The sequence below is a fragment of the Symsagittifera roscoffensis genome, chromosome 1, assembly GCF_963678635.1.
Source record: "Symsagittifera roscoffensis chromosome 1, txSymRosc1.1, whole genome shotgun sequence".
Lineage (NCBI taxonomy): Eukaryota > Metazoa > Xenacoelomorpha > Acoela > Convolutidae > Symsagittifera > Symsagittifera roscoffensis.
In genome coordinates, this window is record NC_087062.1 from 83,339,344 (window position 1) to 83,364,558 (window position 25,215).

At 37.2% G+C, this 25,215-nt stretch overlaps 2 protein-coding genes across 3 annotated transcripts in view; both read left to right on the forward strand.

Annotated features, from left to right (window-relative positions):
• Positions 1-24,364, forward strand: LOC134851167 (uncharacterized). 2 transcript variants are annotated; one of them, XM_063867136.1, is made up of 7 exons: positions 1-274; positions 1,088-1,177; positions 1,252-2,734; positions 20,859-21,406; positions 21,668-21,738; positions 22,213-22,712; positions 22,957-24,364. In XM_063867136.1, exons 3-7 carry the CDS (start codon positions 1,757-1,759, stop codon positions 23,656-23,658), a joined length of 2,799 nt encoding a protein of 932 aa, XP_063723206.1. In that variant the 5' UTR covers positions 1-274; positions 1,088-1,177; positions 1,252-1,756; the 3' UTR covers positions 23,659-24,364. The 2 variants fall into 2 exon arrangements, with proteins under 2 accessions (XP_063723206.1, XP_063723215.1); XM_063867145.1 differs by having other exon boundaries at positions 1,127-1,177.
• LOC134851199 (medium-chain specific acyl-CoA dehydrogenase, mitochondrial-like) overlaps positions 1-25,215 on the forward strand; it is a 423,273-nt gene that overhangs the window by 86,977 nt on the left and 311,081 nt on the right. The window lies entirely within an intron of this gene.

Sequence of the window (25,215 nt, forward strand, 5' to 3'; positions counted from 1 at the left end):
CTAATGGTATTATACAGGACGAATTTGACGAAACTGTATATTTCAAATTTACAATTATCCTATCATACCAACTATTCCATTTTTGTATAAAAACCGAGAGAGAACTCTCCAACGTAAGCAGACAACTTATTTGTAGCCAGCTGCTGTGAACCATATAAATTTGCATTTTTCGCACTCGACGTATTTTTACTTTGCTGAGGCTTGTTTTCAGTTGTTACAGGATGCTTGCTGTACGGCTGAATGAAAATTCGTTTTTACCAACCATTGCACAGTCGTTCGTCCATTCAATTCTCTGCTGTTTGTAACGCATATCTAAAAATGTAAATATACTGTGAGCTTTAAAAAAATGAAAAATCGGGTACGTTCAACAGTGCCGCAGTTCAACAGTGCCGAAAATGAAAAAGTGTTCAACAGAGCCGAAAATTGATGATTTTCGGCACCGTTGAACAATAATTTATTTTCGGCGCTGTTGTACTTCGGCACTGTTGTGTTGCCCTTAGAGGGAGCGTTCAAGAATGCCGATGTACAAGAGTGCCTAAAATGAGGTTATTGTTCAATAGTGCCGAAAATCATCAATTTTTTGGCACTGTTGAACACTTTTTGATTTTCGTCACTGTTGTACTTCGGCACTGTTGTACTGCTCCGAAAATTCGAGCACATAAAGAGTATAATTTTGAATATTGGCTGAGTAATGTAGTATTGTTAAATCTCGATTTTTCTGACTGCACATATGGTATATTAAAATTTTCAACTCTCGGAGTTGGTTAATGTGATAGGTGATTGCTAAAAAAATCGAATGGTACAAAAAGAATGGAATCGAAAGAATTTTTATTCGTTGCACGCTAACTGTCAATTGAAAATGATTGTTTTGTTTATTCGATTTAGGGAAATTAAAATAAAAATTAACTCACTTAACCGAATAACGAAAAAGCGGCCAGACGAATTTTCAATAATGGCATCAAATATATAAAGACATTGAAGAAAATTTCAATCCCGATTAAAGCCTATTTTTCTCACAGTATCTGTAAGCTATTTTCATTTAAATTCGGTTCATTCATCAATCGGCTTAACAGTCAGTCTAGAGTAGAATTGAACCGACACTGCGGCGTCTTGTTTTATCTCTTAGCTGTCTCTAAAGTAAATTTACCAGAGCATTCGCGAGTCGTTAGCCAATCAGGTAAGCGGACAAAGTATTCATTCACATTGGAGCTGTCTAGTAAGCTTAAAATAAACTTGTATATTTGCTTTTAGAGTACACGACTTTAGAACGACTAGACTAGCTAAGCTACTCAGCTAGACTCGTCTGTAGAACAAGACAAATAACTGCCGCGCCGGCGAGCCGATAGCTACTCGGTTAGAATGACGCGTCAGTGTCTCCTAATTTGATTGGCCGAGACTAGACACGAGAAGCAACTGATCAACTCGTAACGCGCCTCCTTTAAGGTCATTGACTCTTAGTCTGCCGTGTTTCTTAATCGTCATTTTGTCTGTCCGCTGTGCTTACTTTGTGGTTAGATAAAGAAATTTCACAGGATAAATATTTTTTATCATGTGTTTTGTCTAATTTATCCGTTTCAAAGCTGTTCTTTCTTCGAAGGAAGGTTTAAAGTTGATTAAAATACAACTTTCTGACCATTTTAATTTGCAAAATTCATTCAACATTCGCTGCTTTATTAAATTCGCACATTAAAGACCTTGTAATTCATTTGCTCAGCGAAGATTTATCGAAATTATTTGTTTTTGTTCAGTAGTCGATATGCATTCGACTTTAGCAGCGATGTCGACCCCTTGTCTCATAACAGAGGATAAAAAATTCTTCACCCCTTCAATTCAGCTCCACAAAAGCCTTTTACAGAACCCAGCTTACCAAGTTGCGATTCCGGCGCTTTTGGAGCTACATTCCGGTCGGTCTTTCACTCACAACTCAGAAAACAAGTCAATAAAAATGGAGGTTTCACCTCCGAAGACGAGGTCAGAATCTTTTCCCGAGTCAGTGGTTGATTTTAAGATGGACAGCATACCACATACGACGCTCCTCAACTATCACCCCATTACGGCGTTTAGTGTGGGGGGCGAATTGAGACTTTGTTTGCCACAAGTCATGAATTCAGTTTTGAAAAACTATTCTCTGCAGCAGATTGAGCACAAAATCAACGAGCTCAACATTTACATTTCACGATGCTCCAACGAGCAAGCTAAGTGTCTGAAGTTGATCAAAGTTCTACCAGATAGGGTTCCCTATTGCGGACTTATCACGAAGAGCAACGCCGAGCGCCTTGTTCACGAGCTACTCGACAAAGAAAACGAGTCGTCTTCGGGTCACGTGGACTCGGCAAAGAAGTTGAAACTAAGCAGCGAAGTATCCGCGAAACTTTTTGGGTTCCGAGTGTATCACGAGTGCTTCGGAAAATGCAAGGGAACCCTATATCCCACTTTGTTCACCGAACCCGAGGCGAAGTGCATCGAATGTCTCGAGTGTAAATTCATATTCGCGCCGAACAAGTTCGTCTGCCATGCGCACAGAGGCCACGAAAGCATCGGAATCTGTCATTGGGGCTTCGACTCTGCAAACTGGAGGAGCTATATCCAGATCTCGAAGGACCAGGAGAATTGCAAGGAGCTGGACGGACATCTGGATCAGATGAAGGGCAAGGTGTTCGACCACCATAACATCTCTGCCGGCGCCGGATCCGACACCCACCAAAGTGCAATGGGAGGAGTCATCAAGCGAAAGGTCAGCCCAAATTGATTTTAATTTCATTTGTTTGTTCTGTGTTCTGTTGTGGATAATCGTAAAGTAAAGTTGCATTTAGCATTCGAAGTTTAGGATTAATGAGTAAAAGGTTCGATTCCCGCTAGGAGAAATGTTTTTGAGGCAATTTTCAGGTGAGCTATGACCAGTCGTCTAACGTTATTTTTTTTTGTTAATTCAAGAATTAGATGTTACCGTGACAATGTGACATAGTCTTACACTTCGATAAATTGCTGTATATCTTATTTGATACTTTTTTGCGGTCCATTTATTGGAATCTAATCCTGCTTTAACAATATTTTTTTCGAAGTGTTGAAGTCAAAGTTTTTATCATATGTCGAAATGTTTTGTAACTTTTTTCAGCGTGAAAATAAAAGCGCTTTGAAAGAAAATCATCGAAAACAAAAAAAAACAAATTTGGAAACGATTCCTATTTTTTTTCTCCCCCAACCCCTTGAAGAAGAACAGTTTTGTCAGTTTTGTATTTGGAAAACCCAAAATGAAAAATCAATTCAGTACGCATGTCGCGCCAAGTTTAGTTATAGACGGTTCTAGAAGTAACAAGTTCAAATTCCCCTTTTTATCGAAGCTGTAGAATTGATTAGGGCAAACCAATATAGCCTGTTCACAACGGGACTTGCCTTTCACCTTTCCTTTCAAGTGCTTACCTTAACTTTCCGGTCTGTTAACCTAATTTGTCGTTTCACTACAACGAAAAGGCTACAAAAACCTATTCATAGATGGTGCTATAGTTTTGCACCACCAACCCATAGGGTGGGGGGGGGGGGGGGGGGGGTACGAAAAAAAGGGACAGGAAATGGTTCAGGAGCAGAGGCAGAGATAAACATAAAAATCAAATGAATCACATTTGTACAAAGTATTAATACCAACATCAAAATAGTAGTGAGAAGGGATAAAAATGCGAAAGGGATAATTTTTTGCTCCCTGCGACCCCCCCCCCCCCACCCGCGCATCCCCCTCTCCCTCTGTGTTAGTGGTGCCATCTATTTTTTTAGGGTGCCGGACATCAAGCCGACGGGACTTCAAGCCGAATTGTAAAATTAGGGACTTCAAGCCGAATAATTCCTTATAAAGTCGTGAAATATGAACAATTTGAAAACTTTTTTGAACAATTTCTGAATTTCATTATCTTTCTTCACTAGTTATTGGCGTTTGCATATAATTTAAGCCTCCAAATGATGTCCCGGAAAGTTGAAAAGTAAAACATGGTTGAAGGCATTTTTCATGTTTATAATTTATGAATTTCAAAAACCGGCTGATGTTATTAACGGATGCGAATCACAAGTGGTGCATTGTCATGAATAACGCTTACTATGGACTAAACTTGCCAAAATTTTAGAAAAGCAACATTTTGCAGATGATAAAATAGCGTTTTGGGGTGCTTGTAAAGTTTTAATTTCGGCTTGAAGTCCCTTCGGCTTGAAGTCCCGTCGGCTTGTTGTCCTAGACCCATTTTTTTAGCCCCCAGCTACCACCATTCAACCTGGGGCCTTTTTCCAACCAACCTTGGGCCTTTTTTCCAACCACTTATTACTCATTCAAGTAAAAACAGACACAAATTGTCTCAATTTTCTCAAATTTGAGACCCTCTCTGTCTTCGCTAGTAGCTAAATTGACCATTCGTGTTTTCTGATCGTCAGCCAATTATCCGCCATCTTTCTTTCGCTTCCGGATATGTCGCGCCATGGCTTCTTTGTTGAGCTTGATGTGCAAAATTGGTAGACACTTTTCATTTCCACGTTATAGTCTGATACACGTCTAAGCACACCGTTGCATATATTTTTTGTGGCGTTTGTTTTTTTTCGCTGTTTCAATGTTTGTTAGATTGTTTTTGAAATTTCATCTCAAATCCACGTGTTGTTCAAGTGTAATATAATCGATTTTAAATTTAAAATTCCGTTCAATACTAGTTAAATTTTTGAATTGTGAGAGCAGTCGTAATTCGTCTAAATTTGAAAAGAGTATCGGGAAAAGCTGCTTTATTAGTTAAAGTAGGTGTGTGTGTGTGTGTGTGTGTGTGTGTGTGTGTGTGCGTGGGGGGGGGGGGGGGGGGAGTTGGTGGAATTAAGTTCATTGGTCTCTTGACCTTTTGCCGATACACGCCTTCTAATTGAAATGCATTTCTAGCACTGCTGCATTTGAATTTTTCTCGAAATGTTCACAATTCGAAATCGAAGGAACATTTTTTCAGCCTTTTGCGTGCTTTATTTTAAACAAATTGACCATCTTTTGAGCCCTGAGTTTATCAAGCAGTGATTAAGGGCTTAATCTGTTCTTTCAGAAGCCGTTAAAAGCTAAAGGGGCTCTTTGAATTCGAATTCAATTAAATTTCTCTTCGAAAATACAAAGCTTTGTTTTGCGGTCATATGACGTGGTATTGCTACCTCTTCAACGAACTAGGGTTTCTTCGCCTAAAACCATTCGCCTATTTCAAAATTTGGAGGCTTATCTGAAGGTTCGTTTCAGATCTGAGACTAGCCTTGATTCACTAATTCTCGGTTTTCTCTATTATTTCGTAGTCAAATTAGATATTTGTTTAGTCTTGATTTAGACAGATAGTGTTTGATTCGGAGGCGAAACGAAACGAAAGGCGTCCAAATAACTGATGTTTAAATGAAAATCAAGCAAGCGTTTCTGTGATGGTTCCTAGGATGTCAAACATTGACGCGGAGACCGCGGCGCGAGCTTGTTGGTTTTGCTCAGTGTCCGCTTAAATGAACTCTTGACAGTTTTTATAGTAGATGTAATAAATCTGCGCAATTGAGACCGAGCAAATCCTGCTTAGCTTGCTTGCTAGAGACGGATTTCGAGGGGCAGGGGTTGTTTATTGTGGCTGGTTATTGTTTGATTTCGGATTTTGCAGTCATAATTTCTCTGCGGTTGGTATTAGTTAACAGGGGTAATAATAGGTTGTGCCGCTTTCAGCCAGCGTTTCCACGTTTTCTGCTGCTTTGGCTTCAGTGGCGGTGGTCTGTTAGGGCTTTATGCTTGGGCAATTTCTCAAGCGACAGAGATTCAAATCTGGGCTAAGCTTGGGGGGACTGAATTTAATCAAGCGAAGCGCTTTTAGTCTCATTTTACAGCCGTCTTCACCCTTAAGTCTTAACAGTCGAGGTGAACAGACTAGGAGTGCCACTCTGCCGATTAGCCGAAATCCCGTTTAGAAAGCAGTGGTTGTTGAACTTAATTGTGAAATTTCACACTCTCATAAGCACTTCTGCACTTCTCAGATGCCCAAACCAGCCATCATTTTTGCTGCTTCCCAAAGTTTTATACGTTTTTTTAAACAACAGTTCCAATCTTTTGGTATTGAAAACTTAATCAAAATTTAGAAAGATTGAGACTAAAATAGAAGACGATGAATACCTGATTAAAGTACAAAAGACAAAATAGTCATAAACAGTATTCCGTAAAAAGCTCAGCAGTAGTATGTTGGTCTCAGCAATTGTCTAAAAATTGATCGTCTGTTAATAATAGTTTTCTTTTTCGGCAAAAGTACATGTCGACGAGGGTTATTACCCATTTTAGACCAGAGACGCTTTAACTGCAAAGAGGGCAAATACAGACAATTCACACCGCTGTCTTTTCTAAATTCCCCTACCTCCCGCTAACCCCTCTACCTTTTCAATTCCCCATTTTGAGAGCAAAGACGCGGACCCAATTCCAGACGGGCGGCAAAGGTGAACGACCGAATCGAGGGGAAATGGGAAAATGAGTGTGAACGAGATTTACATGTTATCCTGTCTGTATGATTGTTCTGCTTTGTCATTCCCCCGCTTATGTTTTGTATATTTCTTTTCCCATCCCCGAAAACATTCGCATTGATGTCAAATTCTGAAGAAGACGGGAAATAATTGATTCTCAAATTTGAACTAATTTTTTTGCACTTCCAACCTCTAGTCAAAGCTAAGTTGCTAAACTAGTTTTTTCTTTGAAAGATGAGGATAAATATATATATATATTGTTAAAATGCTCAGTGAATGAATTTTAGGAAATAATAACGAAGAATCCACTCAATTAGTGCCAAATGGTGTTAGCTCTTGAAATGCTCAACCTGATTTCTTGCACGTCAGACTCATTTTAATTATGCTCCCAAAAATGAAGGTATCTTTAAAAAAATAGCACCAACCAATTAAGAAAAAAATACATTCTATTCTAATCAGGGTTGGAAAGTTTTAAAACAGCGGGTTTTAAAACACTGTTTCAAAACAAAGCCATCTTTGCTGTGTGTTAAAACATCAAGATGATAACATTTTTTAACAAGTGAGAGGCTAAAAATTTGTTTCGTTTGGCCGGCAGTTATAAGTTTTGAGCTAAATTTTTGCTTCCGATGTGCGGGGGTCAAAAATTGGATTCAATCCGCAATGAAGAAAGCCATAGTGTAGGTTTTTGAAAATTGACCCAAAGTCCTAGTTGAACATGTTTCATTATTCAGAGGGTAAAATACTAAAATACTCTTATACGCTTTTTAACCAAATCTGATTCTACTTGATCGTTTGCTTCAAAATGAAATGATTAAGATTGTTTATTTTTTAAGTTAAATTCTCCCTTTATGCTGATTTTAGCCAAAGCCATTTTTCGCAAAACAGTTATGGTGCAAACAAACAATCGTCTATTTGAATGTGCGGAAATCGTGAAAATATTAAAAGACAGAAGATATTCAGTGAGGCAAGAATTCCTTCGTTTCTCTAAATATGCACCCGCTCAGCTTGGGAAGAAGGAAAATAATCACCCCTACCAATCATACCTTCCTTTCTCCACACGCTTCCCGCGACCCGTCTAAATAACCTCCCAACATTGATTAGAACGGGGTCCGTTGTCCTATTTCGAGTTACTCTTTACCCTCGCCGCCGCAACCCATACGCATTTCATTAATCAAGACTCTCTCTCTCTCTCGCTCTCTCTTTCTTTTTTCTTTCTCTCTTTTTTGCTTTAATCCAACCAACGACCCCCAAAAGAATACTTTTAGGGAAGTCTGAGACCGAAGCCTGATTCTCTATATTTGGTGTTAGGCGGAGGAATGTCCGCTTAATCCATTCCTTCCTCCCTCCGCCAGCGTCAACTGAACCAATCAATTCGCGAGCCTAGCTGAGCAGCAGGCCTCAATACCCTTTTTATCTTGCTTTGTCATGCCTGTCTGTCGCCTGTCCATTTCCCCAGTGAACCCTCACAAAACCCCTGCTCGCTTACCAATAAATCCCCCCCCCCACCACCCTATGAAAGTTTTTATCCGGTCATCGCAATATTCATCAATCACCATTTCATGAAAAAACTATGAAATCATAGTTAATTTTGTGTTGTTTTAATTGGTGACTGTTCTCATATTAGTTTTCTTAAAACAAATATGCTTTTAAAGAAAATTAATGAGTGGAAGTTTTTTATAGCTTTCTCAGTGGAACTTAAAGTAGAAAAGAAATGAAGTCTTTTCAGCTATTTTTTTTCTCGAAACTCAATAAAAGGCAGTCGATCTTAGAGGCGCCTTAATTATCCCGTTCAGCGGAACAGTTACTGAATATTTAATACTTGAAAGCCAGAGCGAGACATGTCTATTTGTTAAGCTCTTGTTCAATTGTGCGGAATGCAACAAATGTCAAGAATCAAGACTCCGATGAATGGTAACTAGACTAGAAGTAAAAATATATACATTTACGTCATGTTTATTTTTTTCTTCGCCCAACCAACTTATTCGAAAGTTTTCAAACCGATGAAACTTTCAAGTTTTTCCGAATTTCGATAATTATTACTCTCAAGTGCAAAAAAGATGAGGAATTGTTTTAAGGTATAATTTCGCATATGCGTAGTTGCTCAATTAGGCCTTTATAGGCGTGGACATTCTCTGCTAGGAACCACGCATAGTCCATAAAAGGATAGTTATAAAGATCCATTTCCCTCTTTGTGATCTGAAAGTGTTTATTTTTTTGAACTTCCTGATTTTTTTCTACACATGAAAAATCGGCTCAAAGAGCAGCTTTTTGTTGTTTTGTAATCTGGATATTTTTTTTTTACAAAATTGGTTTTTATTTTTGGTGTTTTGATATAGTATCAGCGACTCTGTTTGATTTATATGGTTGGTTGCCGCTGAATAGTAGACTTAACGGCGTGTTCCCTTTTTCTGTTCACTCTTTCCTTGTCTTTCATCTTCACAGGTCAACGACCTTTTAATCAGTAACAAAATAGAACTATAACTGTACTATTACTAATATACATGCTCTAAGCGTTGGACTTCGGATCTCAGTTCAACAGGTTATGTTGATTGATACGTGGTTTCAAATTATGAGCTGTTTTTTTTGCCTGAATTCGGAGGAAGTTTTAAACTAATTGCAATTGTATTTTAGTTTTAGAGGTAGTTAGTAATAATTTATTACTCTACCTCTAAAACTAAACTGCAATTGCAATTACTAATAATGTTCTTTCAATAATTTATCGTTTATTTTGCAATAACTACCCAAAAGCACAAAAGATTTCCTAAAACCGTTGGCAATATTTCGTGGTGTGATTATTGACTTAGGAAGATGGTATAATTTGACAAAGAGCATGTGCTCTGTAATTAGTTATATTTTTATAAACAATTACGCAAATGGTACCGAAAAAATTAGGAGGAAATTTTTTAAATGAGACGAATCCTTTTCGGACGTTTACCTTTGCGCCGTAGGAAGTTTTAAGGCCTGACGCGTTAGGCACATTAAATCAAATTTATTTGGGTTATTCGAATAGGTGACCTAGTTTACAGCCCTCTATAAAAGCACTATAAATTACTTTCCGGTGCCCTAAATCTCGGAGCTAGTGGGGAGACTTGAAATGAGAGGATTTTTGGCTGTAAAGTGGCGCCCAGAATTGGAGCAGTTAAGTGCGATGAAAGAAAAGACAAGATTGATCGACCTCAAAAATTCCCTCTAGGCTCGTTGTCAATAAAGCAACCCTTTCTTAAAATGTGCAGAATCAGTTGCAAATTCAGATAAATTACGAATCGAAATGTGTTTTCATGAAGTGAGAAATACAAGAAACAACAAGGATAGCGGGTTGCTGTACAAGTTGTGTAGAATGTTCCGACCAAGTCCACGTAAATTACATAAATTCAAATCAAAAGTGAATTCGAAGCGCAAAAAATCGAACATTATTTTTAAATTATAGTTGTAAGAAAATTTGTTATTATTTTAAAGAAGAGTGGCTGAAATAGGTGAAAATTGCAATAATGAAATATAGTAACAAGAATAGCCAGTTGCTGTTGCGCAGAATATTCCGACCACTGTCTCAGAATTTTTTGTCAATTTAGTGTCTTTTCTTGTACGTCGTGTGATGAAAGAACTATAAGAACGCGATAAAATTTAGTGAATTAGGCATACACGACTACAATTGTCTTCAAAAAACAAAAAAAAAAGATGAAAAATAATTACAAAATTAGTAATCTTTTTTAAAGAAAATTTCCACTACAAACTTCAGTATTTTCGAAAGTTTTGATTTGCCAGGAAAGTGCTTTATAAGGCTTCCAAAACAAAGTTTAGCTTAAATAAAATCAAATAATATTCAACCTAATTTGGTTATTTTCATATATAACGAACGTTACTCGATCGCTTTACTCGCTCGAAAATAGACGAAAAATCAAAATTTTCAGCCTGGTTTTTCTCAACATTGGGAGAATTTTTGGAAATTTTTAAATCACGACTGCCAGGGTATCAATATGAGGATATATCAATCCGATGACTATTTGTGGTACCTGATTTTGCGTGGAAAAAAAACTAAAACACACCCGAATACAAAGCGCCTCCCCATTTTCGATGATCGGAACCATAATAGCTAAAGGAATGATCAACCTGTTGTTTTGTAGTAGAATCAAATTAATGAGGTCAGCCGCTCATTAATTTTCGTCTAATTTAGGGTTTGAATATGAAAAAAAAACATATTGAAGAACACGTACCATAATTCAGAGTTCATTTTCGCTCTTTGAGAGTGTTCGGAACAATTACAGTTAACGGTCACTGGGCTGAATATCTTCTTTTCTTGAAACAATTTAGGGTTATTTGGGGGGCTTGGGTTGTGAATGGAAACCCTTTGATTTGGAATTTAATCATTGATACGTTTTTTGTCTTGAATTGTTATTGCATATTGTTAAATGGATTGTTTTATTTTTCAAATTTGTCTGACATCAACTTAAGGTCACCGAATCATCTTAACATCGTCATTTTGAAATAAAAAATTACACCTGGCCACTATATCTTCGCTATTCTTAAAAATTTTCGTTTCCACAAGGAAAAAGAAAATATTTTTATGATGATTGTTTCGACCACTGAAAATGGGGAGGAACTTAGTATTCGGGTGTGTTTTAGTTCTTTTTCTTCTTTTTGTTTTCCACGCAAAATCAGACATCGCAAATAATGATCGGGATGGGTTGAGCGATAAATCATATTAAAACCCTTTCATTTGTGGTTCGAATCATATTAAGAAATTTCCAAAATGTTTTCCCAGTGTCGAGAAAAACCGGTTTGAAATTTTTTTTGTCCTAGTTCGAGCGAATAAAGCAAGCGAGCAGTCTTTTTCGTTTTCCACGCAAAATCAGCTACCACAAATAATTATTGGACTGGTTTGAGTGATGTATCATATTAAAGACTTTTCAGTCTTGATTCGAACGACATCGAAAAATTTCAAATAAGTTTTCCGAGTGTCTATTTTTCGAGTGTCCGAGTGAAATTTTTCGTCAAATTTCGAGCGTGTGAGCAGGATAACATTAGCTTATTTATGCTTAATTTAAGACTTGAAATTTTAGCTTTACACTAATAAAGCGAGTTTTTGGAGTTTTTAGCTTCATTTTAGGAAAAAAATTTCAAAAAATTATTTCAAAAAAATTTTAAATTTTTTTTTGATTTTTTTTGTTGTTTGTGGTCAAAAACTGTTTTGCAATTTGCATATTTTACAAAGGTGACGAAAATGCCTAAGCTCTACTCCTTCGCTCAGATTCCTTTATCACACCAAAGCGAATAATTGACACTAGTTGGAAAAATAATTTTGATGTAATTTTTTAAGACTGATCGGAACATTCTGTGCTACTTGCACTGTAACCGGCTATCCTTGTATTAAAAACGTTTGGTTATGATTTGTTTTACTCTGTATGCTGCAGCGTGCTAGATTAATTAAGTACTAAATTATTTAAATTTCACGGACGTTGCTATACGAAATCTGTTGGTATGTCAGAATACTGACTTCCTTTGTTCTTTTTTTAACAAAAACTTCAAAGCATTTAAAAAATAAGAACATATTTTTTTCAACTGTGCCGTGTATCGATAAGCTACTAAGCGAAATGTGAAATGTTAATGGCACACTGTTTTCTATAGAAAACATTTACTCTGTTAGTTTGATAAATCTCATTCTTTAAGTTACAACTGTTACACCACAAATAGTTTTATCTTGCTTGTTTTTATTGTTTTTCCATTCTGATGACTGATTTCTATTGTGTTCGTTTAGTATAATCGTTTTGCCGTGAAAACAAAAGATTGATGTAAGTTATTACCATGAATGGCATGTTTTTAGCACAATAAACGCGGGTCAACGTTCGAAACCGTTAAGTTGTTTCTTAGTTTTATGTTTTCTCTCAACCTTGCTCCAAATACTGCCGAATAAATAATTATGTTCTACTCGGGCTAACAAAGCAATCAATCTTGCCAATGTGCCCTTGAGTCTCGAGTCCATTTGCTGATTAGGGTTATAAAGTTGGCTCATAAAAATTCCAACTTGATGGTGTAAAATCATTGTGGGTCGAAGGCAAAATGTTTGATGTGTTGACTTAACGCACGGCGAGAAAGATAGCGGTTTTATTGATCTATTTCGGGGTCAACTTCAATTTATTTCACACTTATTTGAGACTCCTTTTTTACCAGAAATCTTTATTCACTCTCAGTCACGCAGAGTTTCATGAAGAAACTTCAGGGATATTTCAGGGCTAAGAAGGAACTTTGGCTTGGGTTTGGAAATGTTTGAGTGTTTCTTTCATGCAAAATCAAATCAAATACAACCTATAAATGTCAGATGAGGCTAAGTGATGTATCATATTATAAACCTTTCAGCGGTGATTCGGCGTTGAAAAAAAAATAAAAAATTTAAATTTAGAAAATAAGGTCCGCATCTATTGGTTCGTTTATCATGCTGGTTGTCACCGTGCTTATTTCAAGGCTGTTTTCTATTTTTTCTTAATAAACACGAGTTTCTTTTCCCGTTTAATTTGAATCCCTTTCTGCAGTCAATGAAAATGACAAACATTTATTTTTAAAAATTTCCGTTGTCGGAACCTTCTGTGCTAATTGCACAGCAACCGGATTTTTTTTGTAAAAGATATAGATACATTGTATCTACTGTTTGTATAATTTCCAATGACTTAGGATCCCGTGCTAATTTAAAAAGAATCCAGAATTGGGGATAAATTCAATATTTCATTTCTAAATTTGCGACTAACAGTACAAAGCTTGAGGCTGGCAAATATGACCTCAGAGATACAAATTTTCCGATTTTTTTTGGTAGAAATTCAACATTCTAGGTAATTATCGTCATTGACGTAGGTATTTACTATCTTCTATTTTGAATCGGTTCAGAATAGAGCTAAATAATTGTAAGGGAATTGAAAATGTATATTTTTGTTTACCTCACGTGAACTTCAGTTTTTGAACGTCTGCTAAATAATTCATTGTTCAAAAACGCTCTTTTTTCATTTTTGCGCTTTTTTCTGGTGAGTACATTTAAGTTTCTCGTCGCTTTTCTTTGCCTTTCAAATTTCATCGAGACTGTCCCGAATTGGAATTGCGACTCAATTCAGCAGAGCTTGGAAAGTTTTTTAATGAGAAGCTGTCTTGAACTTGAATTGTATTTTAGTGAAAAGGAAATTTTTTCCAAGTGCCGCTTAGTCTTCATTTGATAGACTTGAAATTGAGATAAAATTTAAAATCATTACTGATACATGTAGATTGAAATATACCATTTTATGCATAATTAATTTTGGTCAGGCTTAGTTTTGCCGTCTGCGTTAGGATAAAGAGAGGATTTAAATTGAAAATATTTGCGAGACTTCGCTAGTTTTTAATCACCGTATTTCAGTCTGAGTTATAAAAACTACGATATTTGTTGTTTGTTCGTACGGGGAGGATTGAATTTTTCATTATTCATTCACGCGGGCGGCACTCAAGACGGCAGAAGTACAAATTCAAGGCGGTACTTTAGCCTTACTGCTCGCGACGACAATCAAGCGCCATCGCCTCTGCTTGGCTGTTCATGTAGAACAATAGTACATCCCATTTTTTATTAAAAAATGGAAGAAATGTCTGCAATAAGGATGAATTTTTCATGGGATAATTAAAGCAGTTCCATATTTATGCGACAAAATTTTAGTCTTTATTGCAATATGTGTGCAAAAATGAAGTCAGAAATAATGAATTTTTTACAAATTCGATTTTTTTTTGCTTGCTTCACTGGTATTTTGACGACCATTGACCATATGCTGAACTGCTGTTTGTTCTCACGGCGACTGCTGCAGCGCAGCTGTTCAGAAATATTTGCTGCTCAAATCATGAATAAGTTAGGATGAACTGCAATTTGTGGGTTGAATTGCTTGTTTTTCTTTTCGGTCAAAATATGCCGCTGTGAATCATAGGAACTTCACACTGGCTTGTGAAGCAATTCAAACAACATGTGAACCAACAAATCGCTTGAAAGAACTCAAATGCTGCGCGGAAAGAAACGTTGACCCAAAAAACCATCCTTGTTTTCAGGAACAGCGCAGGTTGCTTTTATGGGTTAAAATTACAACTAGGAACACTTTTGTCATGCCGAAACGGTAAAAGGGGTCAAATTAATTCAAAGCGGCTGCCTTTATTGAACTGAAATTCTAAATCCATCTTTTAATGATTTCGTAAAGTTACATGAAACATCAACCTCAGTTTTTGTGTTGCACATGATTAAAAAAAAAATGAGATAGCAAAAATAAAAGTTCCTGCTCTTGCTTCATGTGAATTCCGACAGCACTGGAACAAAAGTGAGAAGTTTTGTTCCGGCCAGCGAAGATTGGGATGAACGTTGAATCAAAAGTTTTCTTCAAACTAAGTTTTTTTTCAAACAAAACAAAGTTTTTTTGGTCAAGGACCCTAAAATTTTTCTAATATGTATATCCTAAATTTAAGGGGGCGCAGCGCGCGCCAAAAAAACGCAATTTTTGGTCAAAATTTTCCAGAAATTGTCTAAAAACGCCTTTTTCGGCCTGTTTTTTTTTGGCCAGCGTCGCAGAAAATTTGGTCAAAATGGGGTCTTTATAGGGATTTAGGAGAGCTCAGAAAATCAATTTGGTCGACATAAAAAAAGATGACAAATTTTTTGAAAATCCGCCCCCTTCGAGAAAATCCTAGATCCGCCGTGATCCATTAATATATGATTTTGAAGCCCTTGCAGTTGCAATTTAAACCGAATAAAAACAAAAAAACATTGCGAAAACTTATTTCGAAAAAATTAAATTAGTATATATTGGCATCAAAGGCGCCTTTTGAAAAAAATCAAGTTTAGTCAGCCAAAAAAGACGTAAAGCAGCGTTCATGTTTTCTTCTAATTTTTTGACCTGATCAAATGCGAGTCTTTTCAGATCGATTTTTCTACTTGGACTCGCAGTTTGGTTTAAAGAGCGGAGCAAGTTGATTTGGTTTTCGTAGAATAATGTTTTTAACTCATCTTAAAATTTCAATGAGATATTCTTTTTCGCTCCGTTTTTGGCATAGTCGAGTTAACCCAACTGTAATCAGTTCCTTACAGGTTCATTTAGACGTGCCTGTTTAACACTAGGCGAGAGCGTACCTTATATTTCTATTCCACCTCCCAATGGGCAAATGTAGGTGGGTGGAATTAGAAAATTCATTTAGCAGAGGAGACCTTCTATGTTGTTTCTGCTGTCAATCAGTCTGAAAACGCAGCGGGTTTCGCTTACTTCTTCTTAAATGACCATAAATGGAATGATATCTGCTTGACATATGAGATTTAGGGTTGAATATTGTCTCAAATACACGCCTTAGTCTGACCGTCTTGTCCAATTCCTCCAATTATTTATCTACCGATCTGTATTTACAGTCTTCGCTCCCCTTAATTGACAGACTTGGATGTAAATAAAGTCAGTTAGTATTTAATTCGCTCAATTACGTCAGAAGGAAGGCGGATGTTTTCCAGTCTAAGCCTGAAGTTGATTAAACTGTCTAGACACTGTACTGAGCTCGCTAATTTCTAATAGGTCATTCACCTTTTGTCTGAGTCTGAGTTGTCACCTTTTCTGTGTGAACTGAAATTGTCGCACGTTTCAATCTGTCCATGTAATGTCCGAAGAGTTCGATCAGCTGTCTAGACGTTTCGTCTGTCGGCTGAACAAAGAGAGTCAATCTCATTAGCGGTTATGAACTGTCAAAAAGTACATTTAAATGCGGTTTTAATCGACCACAGAAGATGGCATTAATCAAAAAGTACATGTAGTGTAGTTAACAGGGATACAAGCTCTGTCTGTTCCGCCCCCCACGAAAGCTGGTTGGAAATTGAAGTCTAAATAAAGAGCGTAATGGACCAACCTATCAAAGACCTTTCACCTTCAACCTGCGTTGGGTAACATTAAATAAAAATGGGTTGGACTTCGCAATGGAGGCGGATAGTCAAATGAACCCAATTAAACAAACACGCCAGATCTAAGCAATTGTCTAGATTGGACCTTCCTTGTTTTTGGAGCAAAGTTTACAACATCGTTCCCCTAAATGGTGCAAACAGATTTGGTCCTAGCTAAAATTGACAAATTTGCTCATGCGTTTATATGTTAACAGGTCTAGTTCTATTTTTAAAACCAATTGCAGATTTTACCCGAAAAAGTTCGGAAGGTAATCACTCGATTAATCGAGCTAATACGTACTGCGAGATTGTCTGAACCGAGACACGAACACCTGTTTATGAAAACGCCTAGAGACTACGGATGGTTCGTAGACGCGACGCGTGCAAAGTGCGCCCACTTCTAGGCCAAAATAAAATCGGACAAAATCTGCAATAAGACGAAATCTGTCAATGAAATTTCCGGGACGAAAACTGCAGCAGAAAGATATCTCAGCCAATCCCTCTTAGAAGACAAAGTTAAGATCTTCCGCGATGCTATTAAGTTTGCATTAAAACAGAATATATTAAAATAGTGGGTTGGATTAAAACCAAATTGACTTCCGTAGGAGACGTAGCGTGAAATCTTGGCCCAAGGACGCCTACCCTATCCTGTCTGGCATATGTTTTGCCTCAGTGTTTGCATTTGTGCCATATTGCGAATTAACTTTTTCTGACCTAAGTCGCCCTTTTTTGTTGTCAGCTTCTGCGTTCATATTTATTTTCCCGACTTTCGAAAGAGACGGAATATATTAAAATTATGCTTAGGGGGTTTTTACTCGTGACTTTTTAATTAATCATTTTTGACAGAATTTTTCAGTATCTTATCGATGACCAGAGCACAAATTTAAAATAATATTTCGCCTGTGAAATTTTTTCATGAACTTATTGGGGCTTGAATTTGGGTCTACTTTGGCCAATTTGGGATATTTGAAGCGCGTGAAAGTTCCAGTTTTTCATAGGCGTGTAGCAGTAGAAGCAATCCAGCTCGGATAACTTTTAAAGCTGAGGCATTCCAGTTGATCCAAACATATTAAAATGCAAAAAATATCACTTTGTACTTTAAATTGGGTTTGTGACGAAGAATTTTTTAGAAGATACAAAATTTTTTAGAATGTTCATCATTGATTTTTCTGGAAAACATAATCAATATTGCAAAAATTTATTTCAAATACTTCAAAGGACAGTCGGAAAATTCAGGGTTTTGCCTGATACGAGCAGTATTGTGACAGTATATGTAAATCATCCATCGCTAAAAATCATAGGATACTCAGGTTATTAATATCGTGACAAGTATTTTCCGCTCCAGTCAATTCCGCCCCAAAAACCCAGTCATTTCCGCCCCAATACTATTCCCTTTATTTCGGTTAGTTTAATTAGGTTTAGCTACGTGCATTGACATTGGGGCGAAACTGACTCCTTTTGGGGCGGAAATGACTGCGTTTTTGGGGCAGAAATGACTGGGAGCAATTAATACAGGCCATTGTAGTTATTTTATTCCATCTGACAGATAATGACTTCTGGAGCGCAATAAATATGTGTTACCTCAATTAAGCTCATTTATACCTGTGATAATATTTTTTCAAAAATATGGTGCGCAAATAGCTAACTTGGCTAATTTTGGAGAATTAATGCGCGTGGCGTAGGCAGCGAATCATTCCGGCTCAAATTTTTTTTATGTGTTCATGTTTTTAATTAGTTAGACGGTTCAAGTTTTTCTTTGATTAAGCTTGGTTTTGGGAATTGCAGCTTCGACTTCGTGTTCAAAATAAGCGATTTAAAAATAACGTACTAGAACTTAATTACCGGTGAACTAAAACAAACGATTATTTTGGTTGTTAGTTTCGGGTCGCACGCGCAAATACGAGATTGACCTGAGATAAAAATAAACTGAATAGCAGGCAGAATGCTCTAAAAGTGGCACAAATTAAATGTTAAGATCCAAGTTTTTTTTGCAAAAACAATCTAAAATAGGTTTTGCTGGTTCTTGTGTAGCACAGAAGGTTCGGACCACAGTAGTATAAACGAATTTTTTTTTGTTAAAAATTTAGTGTTTCTGCGAGGAAAGAGAGAAAACTTAACCTGGTAAATTTTTCTTTGGCTTCATAGACTACAATTATTTAAGACTACACAAATATTGCAATTCATAAAAAGTTGAAAATTAAACGTTTTTCAGAAAACTCAAAAAGGTCAAAATTTTACATTTTAAATTTAAGTTCAATGTTTGCAGGATTTTTTTCGTGCTGAAAATGAAATTTCAAAAACTGCTTATTCAAGGTAAAAAAAGCCTTAGTTAGCTTAATGCATGTTTTACGTTTTCTACTCGTTGTTTTACTTGAGTAAATTAGACTAAAAAGCAACAAATTGAAACCGGATTTTTTCGAGTGAGAAAACTTTTCAAAAAATATTTCATGTCGCTCGAAGCACGACTGTTAAGATTTCAATATGATGTATCCCTCGATTTTTTCGGGAATTTTTTTTTATAACCAGGAGCTGATATAGGTTCTCGATCGGGCGGGGGTAACGAGCTCTCCCAAAAGACATAAAGACATTTTTTGATTTTTTAAATGCGTTTTCGGCTGGTGTTTCCCCTCAGAATCAGTATATAAAGAAGGGCAGCGGCGGTTTTAGAAAAAATCATTGGCTGAAAATGGAAGTCGCACAACAGATTTTTTGAATGGTGGGGGATTAGAAGGTGAAGTCAAAACATTAACCCCGGGAAAAAATCTAATTTTGAAAATCAAATTTGGACTAAATTTTTTCAAACAAGAATCCAATTAGTGAAAATTATTTTGAATATTGCTTCTCGGTCAACAGCGCGTCACATTAAGCATGTACACAATTGAAGAGTTCACTTTGGAATGTTAGATATGACAAAATATGCAGACTTAAATTACTTTTTAACGTCATAAAATTATCAACAAAAAATATTAAAATCTCGGTTGGTAGTCAGTGACATTTGACCACAATAAACAATCTATTGACGAGACTTATATGTTTGAATTAAATCAATGAAAATCTGAAGTGTTCGATTTTCAATATGAATATCTTGCTTCGTTTCAGTCAATATTCTAGGTCCCGTGCCAGACAAACATGTACGCTTTACTTTTTTGTTGTTTAAAAAAATGTCGCCTGCTGTTTGCTACGCTTTTCAATTTTTGTGCCGTAAATGCCAAATTCAAATCGATTCAGTTCAGTGAGTTTGGTATTTGATTTGGACCTTAGGGATCTAATGTTTTCATGCGTTTCGCCAATCGGTCAAAGTGTCTGCCGTTTCCTCTAGTTAGATATGAACTAAATTTGAAACTCGCTCCTAAATTTCCTCGCGACATTGCATTAATTGGTCTCAGAGAACGTCGTCTCCTAACCTTAAATGTGGCTTGAACGTCTAGGCGCGAGTGTGTTTGATAGTATGGAGTTGGAGCTTAGCTGTCAGATGTCAGCAGTCAAAGACGTCTGAGGTTCTTTGAGTGATTGATAAAAATCAACATAGAACAAAACTGACAGAGATTTTGCCGCAAGGTATGGAACCCGCTGTCCTATTTACCCGACAGGGGGGTCTACAGATCGTCTGATACCCTTCTTGTTATTGATATAAAACCTTAGTTTGACTTGAGAGAATGTGGTTTTAGTCTGTATGTTTGCTTCATAGACACGATATTATAATTTGGTTTGATAACAGTTGTGAATGATTTGTGGTGGGTGAAATGAATATAACTGAGATAAAATTCGCTGAAGTCAGCCCACCGAAGTTGATAAGAAAGAAATTGACAGTATTGTAAATATGTTTGTGTCGGTTGCAGATATCAATGCAGACCCCAACATTTCATCAAGTTATGATTTGTGCCCTGACTTACTTAACAACCCAACAATCCATGCTCAGATTTTGATGGAATCCATGCGATCTTTTAATACCAATTGCCACCCCTATAAAGAAATATTTCAACGGTTAAGCATATGTGAGTTTAATATTTCGTAAGCAATCCCCCCTTTTGCAAAAGGGGGGAAGAGATAAAGAGATCCAATCAATGGTATGTATTAGTCAGAATAAATAAAACTTATGTTCGTTTCATAGATATGAACGATGATTGTACGATATAAGTTATCACATGTAAACATGATGGTTAATTTAAGGCCACTCGTGAATTCAAGTTTTATTAGATTATTGAGTTCGAATTAAATTAATGAAAGATAAAGGTCAGTAATTTAGGATCTGTGGTCCGTACGGGTAGATCGAGAATGAGGTGTAATTCTCTGGGACCAGAAATGGTACATGAAGCTAACATGTCGGTAGACCTCGATCGGAATCAGAGTCATAACCGGGGTTCTTCACATAGAGCTGAACATCTCTTATGTAATGATTTTATCATGTCTAAATCATTAAATTGTTAAATTATGGTTTTTCTTAATTAATTTCTTTTTATGTTTCTTTTCGAATGTGTTATAGCTGGACCCTGATTCCTCTGACAAACTGTTAATAACCCCTATCATTTCTTCACATGCCAATAGCAACCAGCAATCCACTGCGATATCCGGAAATAATTCAACCGTCTCCGCCGCCCACCATCCCCACGGCACAACACCCAAAAAGAAGTTCCCCAGAGTAGACTGCGACTCGGGGTTCGGATCCAGTCCCGACTCGAGTTCGAACAGATCACCATCTTCGTCGCCGCCGCCTGTTCTCACCTCGTCTTCAGCCACGGCGCTGTCGGCGCCCAGGCTCGCGACGTCGTGTTCATCGGCATCTTCAATGGCAAATTCAATCCCTGTACATGTTTCAAACCACTCGCAAACCACACAATTGGCGAACGCGATCAAAAACAATCCTGATCTTTACTCGCAGATTTTTACTTCCTCCGCCGCCGGATTGAACAATCTGTCCGCGGGCTTAGGCTCTTTCTCTTTAGCCCCTGGATTGCAGAAACAGCAGCAAGGTGTAAATAGTCAAGCCATGCATAGCCCAAGATCACATTCGACACCATATGCTGTTATTAAGTGAGTCCCACCCACCACCTTATAAATCAAAATAGTCTGCTTTTTAAAATTGGCTTTAAAACAAACAAAAATTTATACCGATATTAAGTATTTCAACAACTAAAAATCTGAACAGCTAAAAATCGTAGTCTGAAGATTTTTGTTTAAAATGTGCTCTTTTTTGATCTATTTTAGATTTGATAAATTTTTTTATGTTTTGGTCACATTCATACCGTGTTTTTGTTTTTTGGTAGCTTATTTATGGTAACATTTCTTTTCTAGGCCGAGTGACAAAGTGGCAGCCGCTCTCCTCACGTCTCAACTCACATTCCCAAATGGAACAACCATCAACAGTTAGTTTTTAATTTGTTATTGCTAGCTCACTAAACGAGAAATGAGGAGAGAAAAAAGTGGCTAATGCTTCCGAGTCGGGATCACCAGGTTGTTGGTTCGAGACTTACCATGATCTGTGCTGCTAGCTTTTTTTTTCTTTTCAATTTCCCAGCCAAGAACAAAATAAGGTCAAGGTGTGAAATTCAGTTTGCGTGGTACAAGAAAAGCTGAAGGCTTTCGATGTTATTTTTTGTTGCTAAATCGATTGAACAGTAAATTATTGTTTGATATCTATGCAACTGATAAAAAGTCGCATTAAAATTTTTAAATTGGGCAAATTCATTTAGACTTGGTATGTATTGTTAATCTTAGTTCAAGCCTCTATTGCTTCTATTGTTTATTTGATGCGACGAAAAAAAGTTTTTGACTCCATATAGGATCATTGGATTTTTTATACGATACATTTATAAAACGTATAATTGTTTTTTTTGTAGCTCAACAAGACTTGCAGCGCCATCTGATTGCAATAGAAGCTAACAAGGGGGCTGGAAACGTGTCCCCGGGAGCATCTTCTGCACTGCAAAACTCCCAGTTCAAACATCCCCCGACCCCATCCGCCATCCAACACGCATCCTCTCAAAGCAACAACGTTCATAACTCGGGATCCCTGCAAACATCTCCGGCGGGTGGCGGACACATCGGCTCAGCCCCGTCGGTCATCATCCCGCCCCACCTATCCCCCCACCAAGGCCACGTGACTGCACTGGGACTTGTGCATGGTGTCCCAAATGTGGTTGCAGGCACTGTAGGGTCGGCAGTTTCGACGGATCTTGTGTCGCCTGAGCTGCGCATGATCAGCCAGGCAATGGAAGTTACAATTGCTAAGATCAATGCTCATTGCACTCCCAATGTCAAACTACATCTGGACCAGTTGGTCGAACTGCTAAAAGAGCAACAGAAGCAATACTTGAAAGACTTCGCAATGACACATCAGGTAGAGAAAACTTCATATAACTAAATAAAAAAACTCAGTCGAATAACTGATTTTTGAATTCCTACCCTCAAAAAGCGATACTTGTCAAATTAGTTGAAATTTTAGGCCAACAGCAGTTTGCAGCTGCTCAATTCATATGAAATTCGGGCGCTATAAAAAGTAGTCGAGTTAGAAAAACTGACATACATTTGCGGATATTTTTTTTTGCAGGAAGTAAAATATTTCAATTGAGTTTTTTGTTTAGGAAAACGAGCGTCTGAGCATGGAGCTTAAAATCAGAGAGAAAGAATTATCCGAGGCCAAGAATGCTCTTTCCAAAGTGAGAAATGATCTTCAGCATTCAGACATCGAACTACACAACGAAAAGACTCTCCGATTCAGAAACCAAATTGATCTGGCTCAAGTTCTGAGAAACCAGCAAGCACTTGGAACCTACAACTCAGTCATTTTCCAACAGCAACACAAACTGCAACAGAGCTCGATCTTGCAATCAGATGCAATTCTCGCCGCCAAAGGAAATATTACGTCATCGAGTCCAGCAGTCACTTCGATATGCTATGACGTCATTACATCTGCATGCTCCAAAGCCGAGCCAGATTGGTCTTCGTTGTCGCCAGCGAGTGTAAACTCAGTCGGAACACCGACACCATCGCCGAAAGTCGAGGCTTCGACCGAATGTCCGAGAACATCGCCCAGATGTGAAAGCGAAGAGCGAACGCCCACGAATGGATCTCCATTTTCAAATCACCTTCCGAATTCATCCAAAACTGAGGCTAAAACTGGAAGGAATTCGTTGCAGACGAATAGGGAAGAAATCGAAAATGATGCCGAGACAAGAACGAGAAGTCCTCCGCCGACTCGTGATGACGACGAGTCTACCCGAGGAACGCCATCGCCTTCGCACAGCACTGAATCATCATCGCAACTTTTGATCGTTGATTGCTGAGCTAATCGAGCGCTAGTTCGAAATCGTCACAATTAATGCACAGACGAATGCGATTTGAAAGTGGGATTGGAAATCGGAATAAAACTTTGTTGAAAACTCATTTAGCTTAATTTACCCTAACTTGTCATAGACCTTTCTGGGCTTCATTAAAAACCATCTGGCATGGATTAATGTAGCAAATTCGAAAAATTCTGATAAAACTTTTATTTATGTTGTTTATTACAAAATTGCGAGTTATTTTTTATAGTTTGTGTTTTAATGTATAACCATTTGGCATTACCTTTTTTCTACCTCAGTTCAGAGTTTGCTTAGTGTAATCTAAGTTATGTTTATTCTTCTAAAGTGCAACGTGGTGATTTATGATTTGTTAAATTATCTCCCCAAATTGTTGAACTTTCGTTTCTCAAGGCGCGGCTTCTATTCTTTTCTCTTGAAGGTGAAGTGATGAATAAAGAAATATCATCCCCGCCTAATCCCCCCCCCCCATCCACCCATCAAGCTTTGCTATGTTGTCACCTAGTATGATAACTTCAAGTTATGAAGTTATCATACATTACCTACCCTTCCTTTGAGTTTAACTGTGCCCTTCAATATTGGTGTTTAGTTTACTCGATTAGATGATAGGACTAGCAACAGCTCATAGAATACTATTGTGTTATTTATAAAATCCCTGATATTATGATGGATTCTAATTTACTGTCTTAAAATGCCAATTTTTTCTTTTGATTCGTCACTAAGAACTATCAAATCATCATCGTCTTGAGCATTCGCATGATGGGTTTTGCGCATTCTCAAAAGCCAATAAAGATAAGCCGAAAAGGATGAAGCAGAATCATAACTTACTAGAAGAATTTTAACTTACGATAAATGTCCCCAGTTAATATAAAAGTCGCGCAAAAAATTACGCCTTCTATTTGATGCTAAATTCTCGAAAAATCAAACAAAAAAATTTGTTCAATTTTAGATAGTTTTTCAAACGTGCTGCTGTTTTTTGGCAACTAAGGGAAGGTAAGTTAAAGTTTGCTTCAGGAATTGAGTGCTAGTTGCGAAAATAAGATAAAAAATAAAGAATTGGTTTCAAAATCAACAACGGTTGATTCAGATCTCAAATTGAAGTAATTTGAGATAAGTCGACTATCCTGCGTCTTAAAAACGATTCTGGAACAAATTTACTCGAAACTAAGAAATCTACACCAAGACTAAAAATGATAACATTATACCACTTTGAACTCCCAAAAGAATCCTTTGAGGTTCTACATTTGCGCGTAGAAAAACTCTGCGTTGTAGTTTCTTGGAGAAACTATCACTAAAAATGTAATTGCTCAAGGCTTTGACACAATTTTGATTCAAAATGAAAATGATTCGGGATCGAACAATCAATTCCCCTGAGTTCATTAAAAGAAAACAAATATGATCTGTGAGACCATTAAATGGAGAACAAAATAAGCTTGAGAGTGCAAAAAAGATCCAATCAACGAAACTTATAAAACCAATATTTTAGAATAAGATGTTGATAATTTAGTAACTGTTCTGGCCATTGAAAATGGGGGGGGGGGG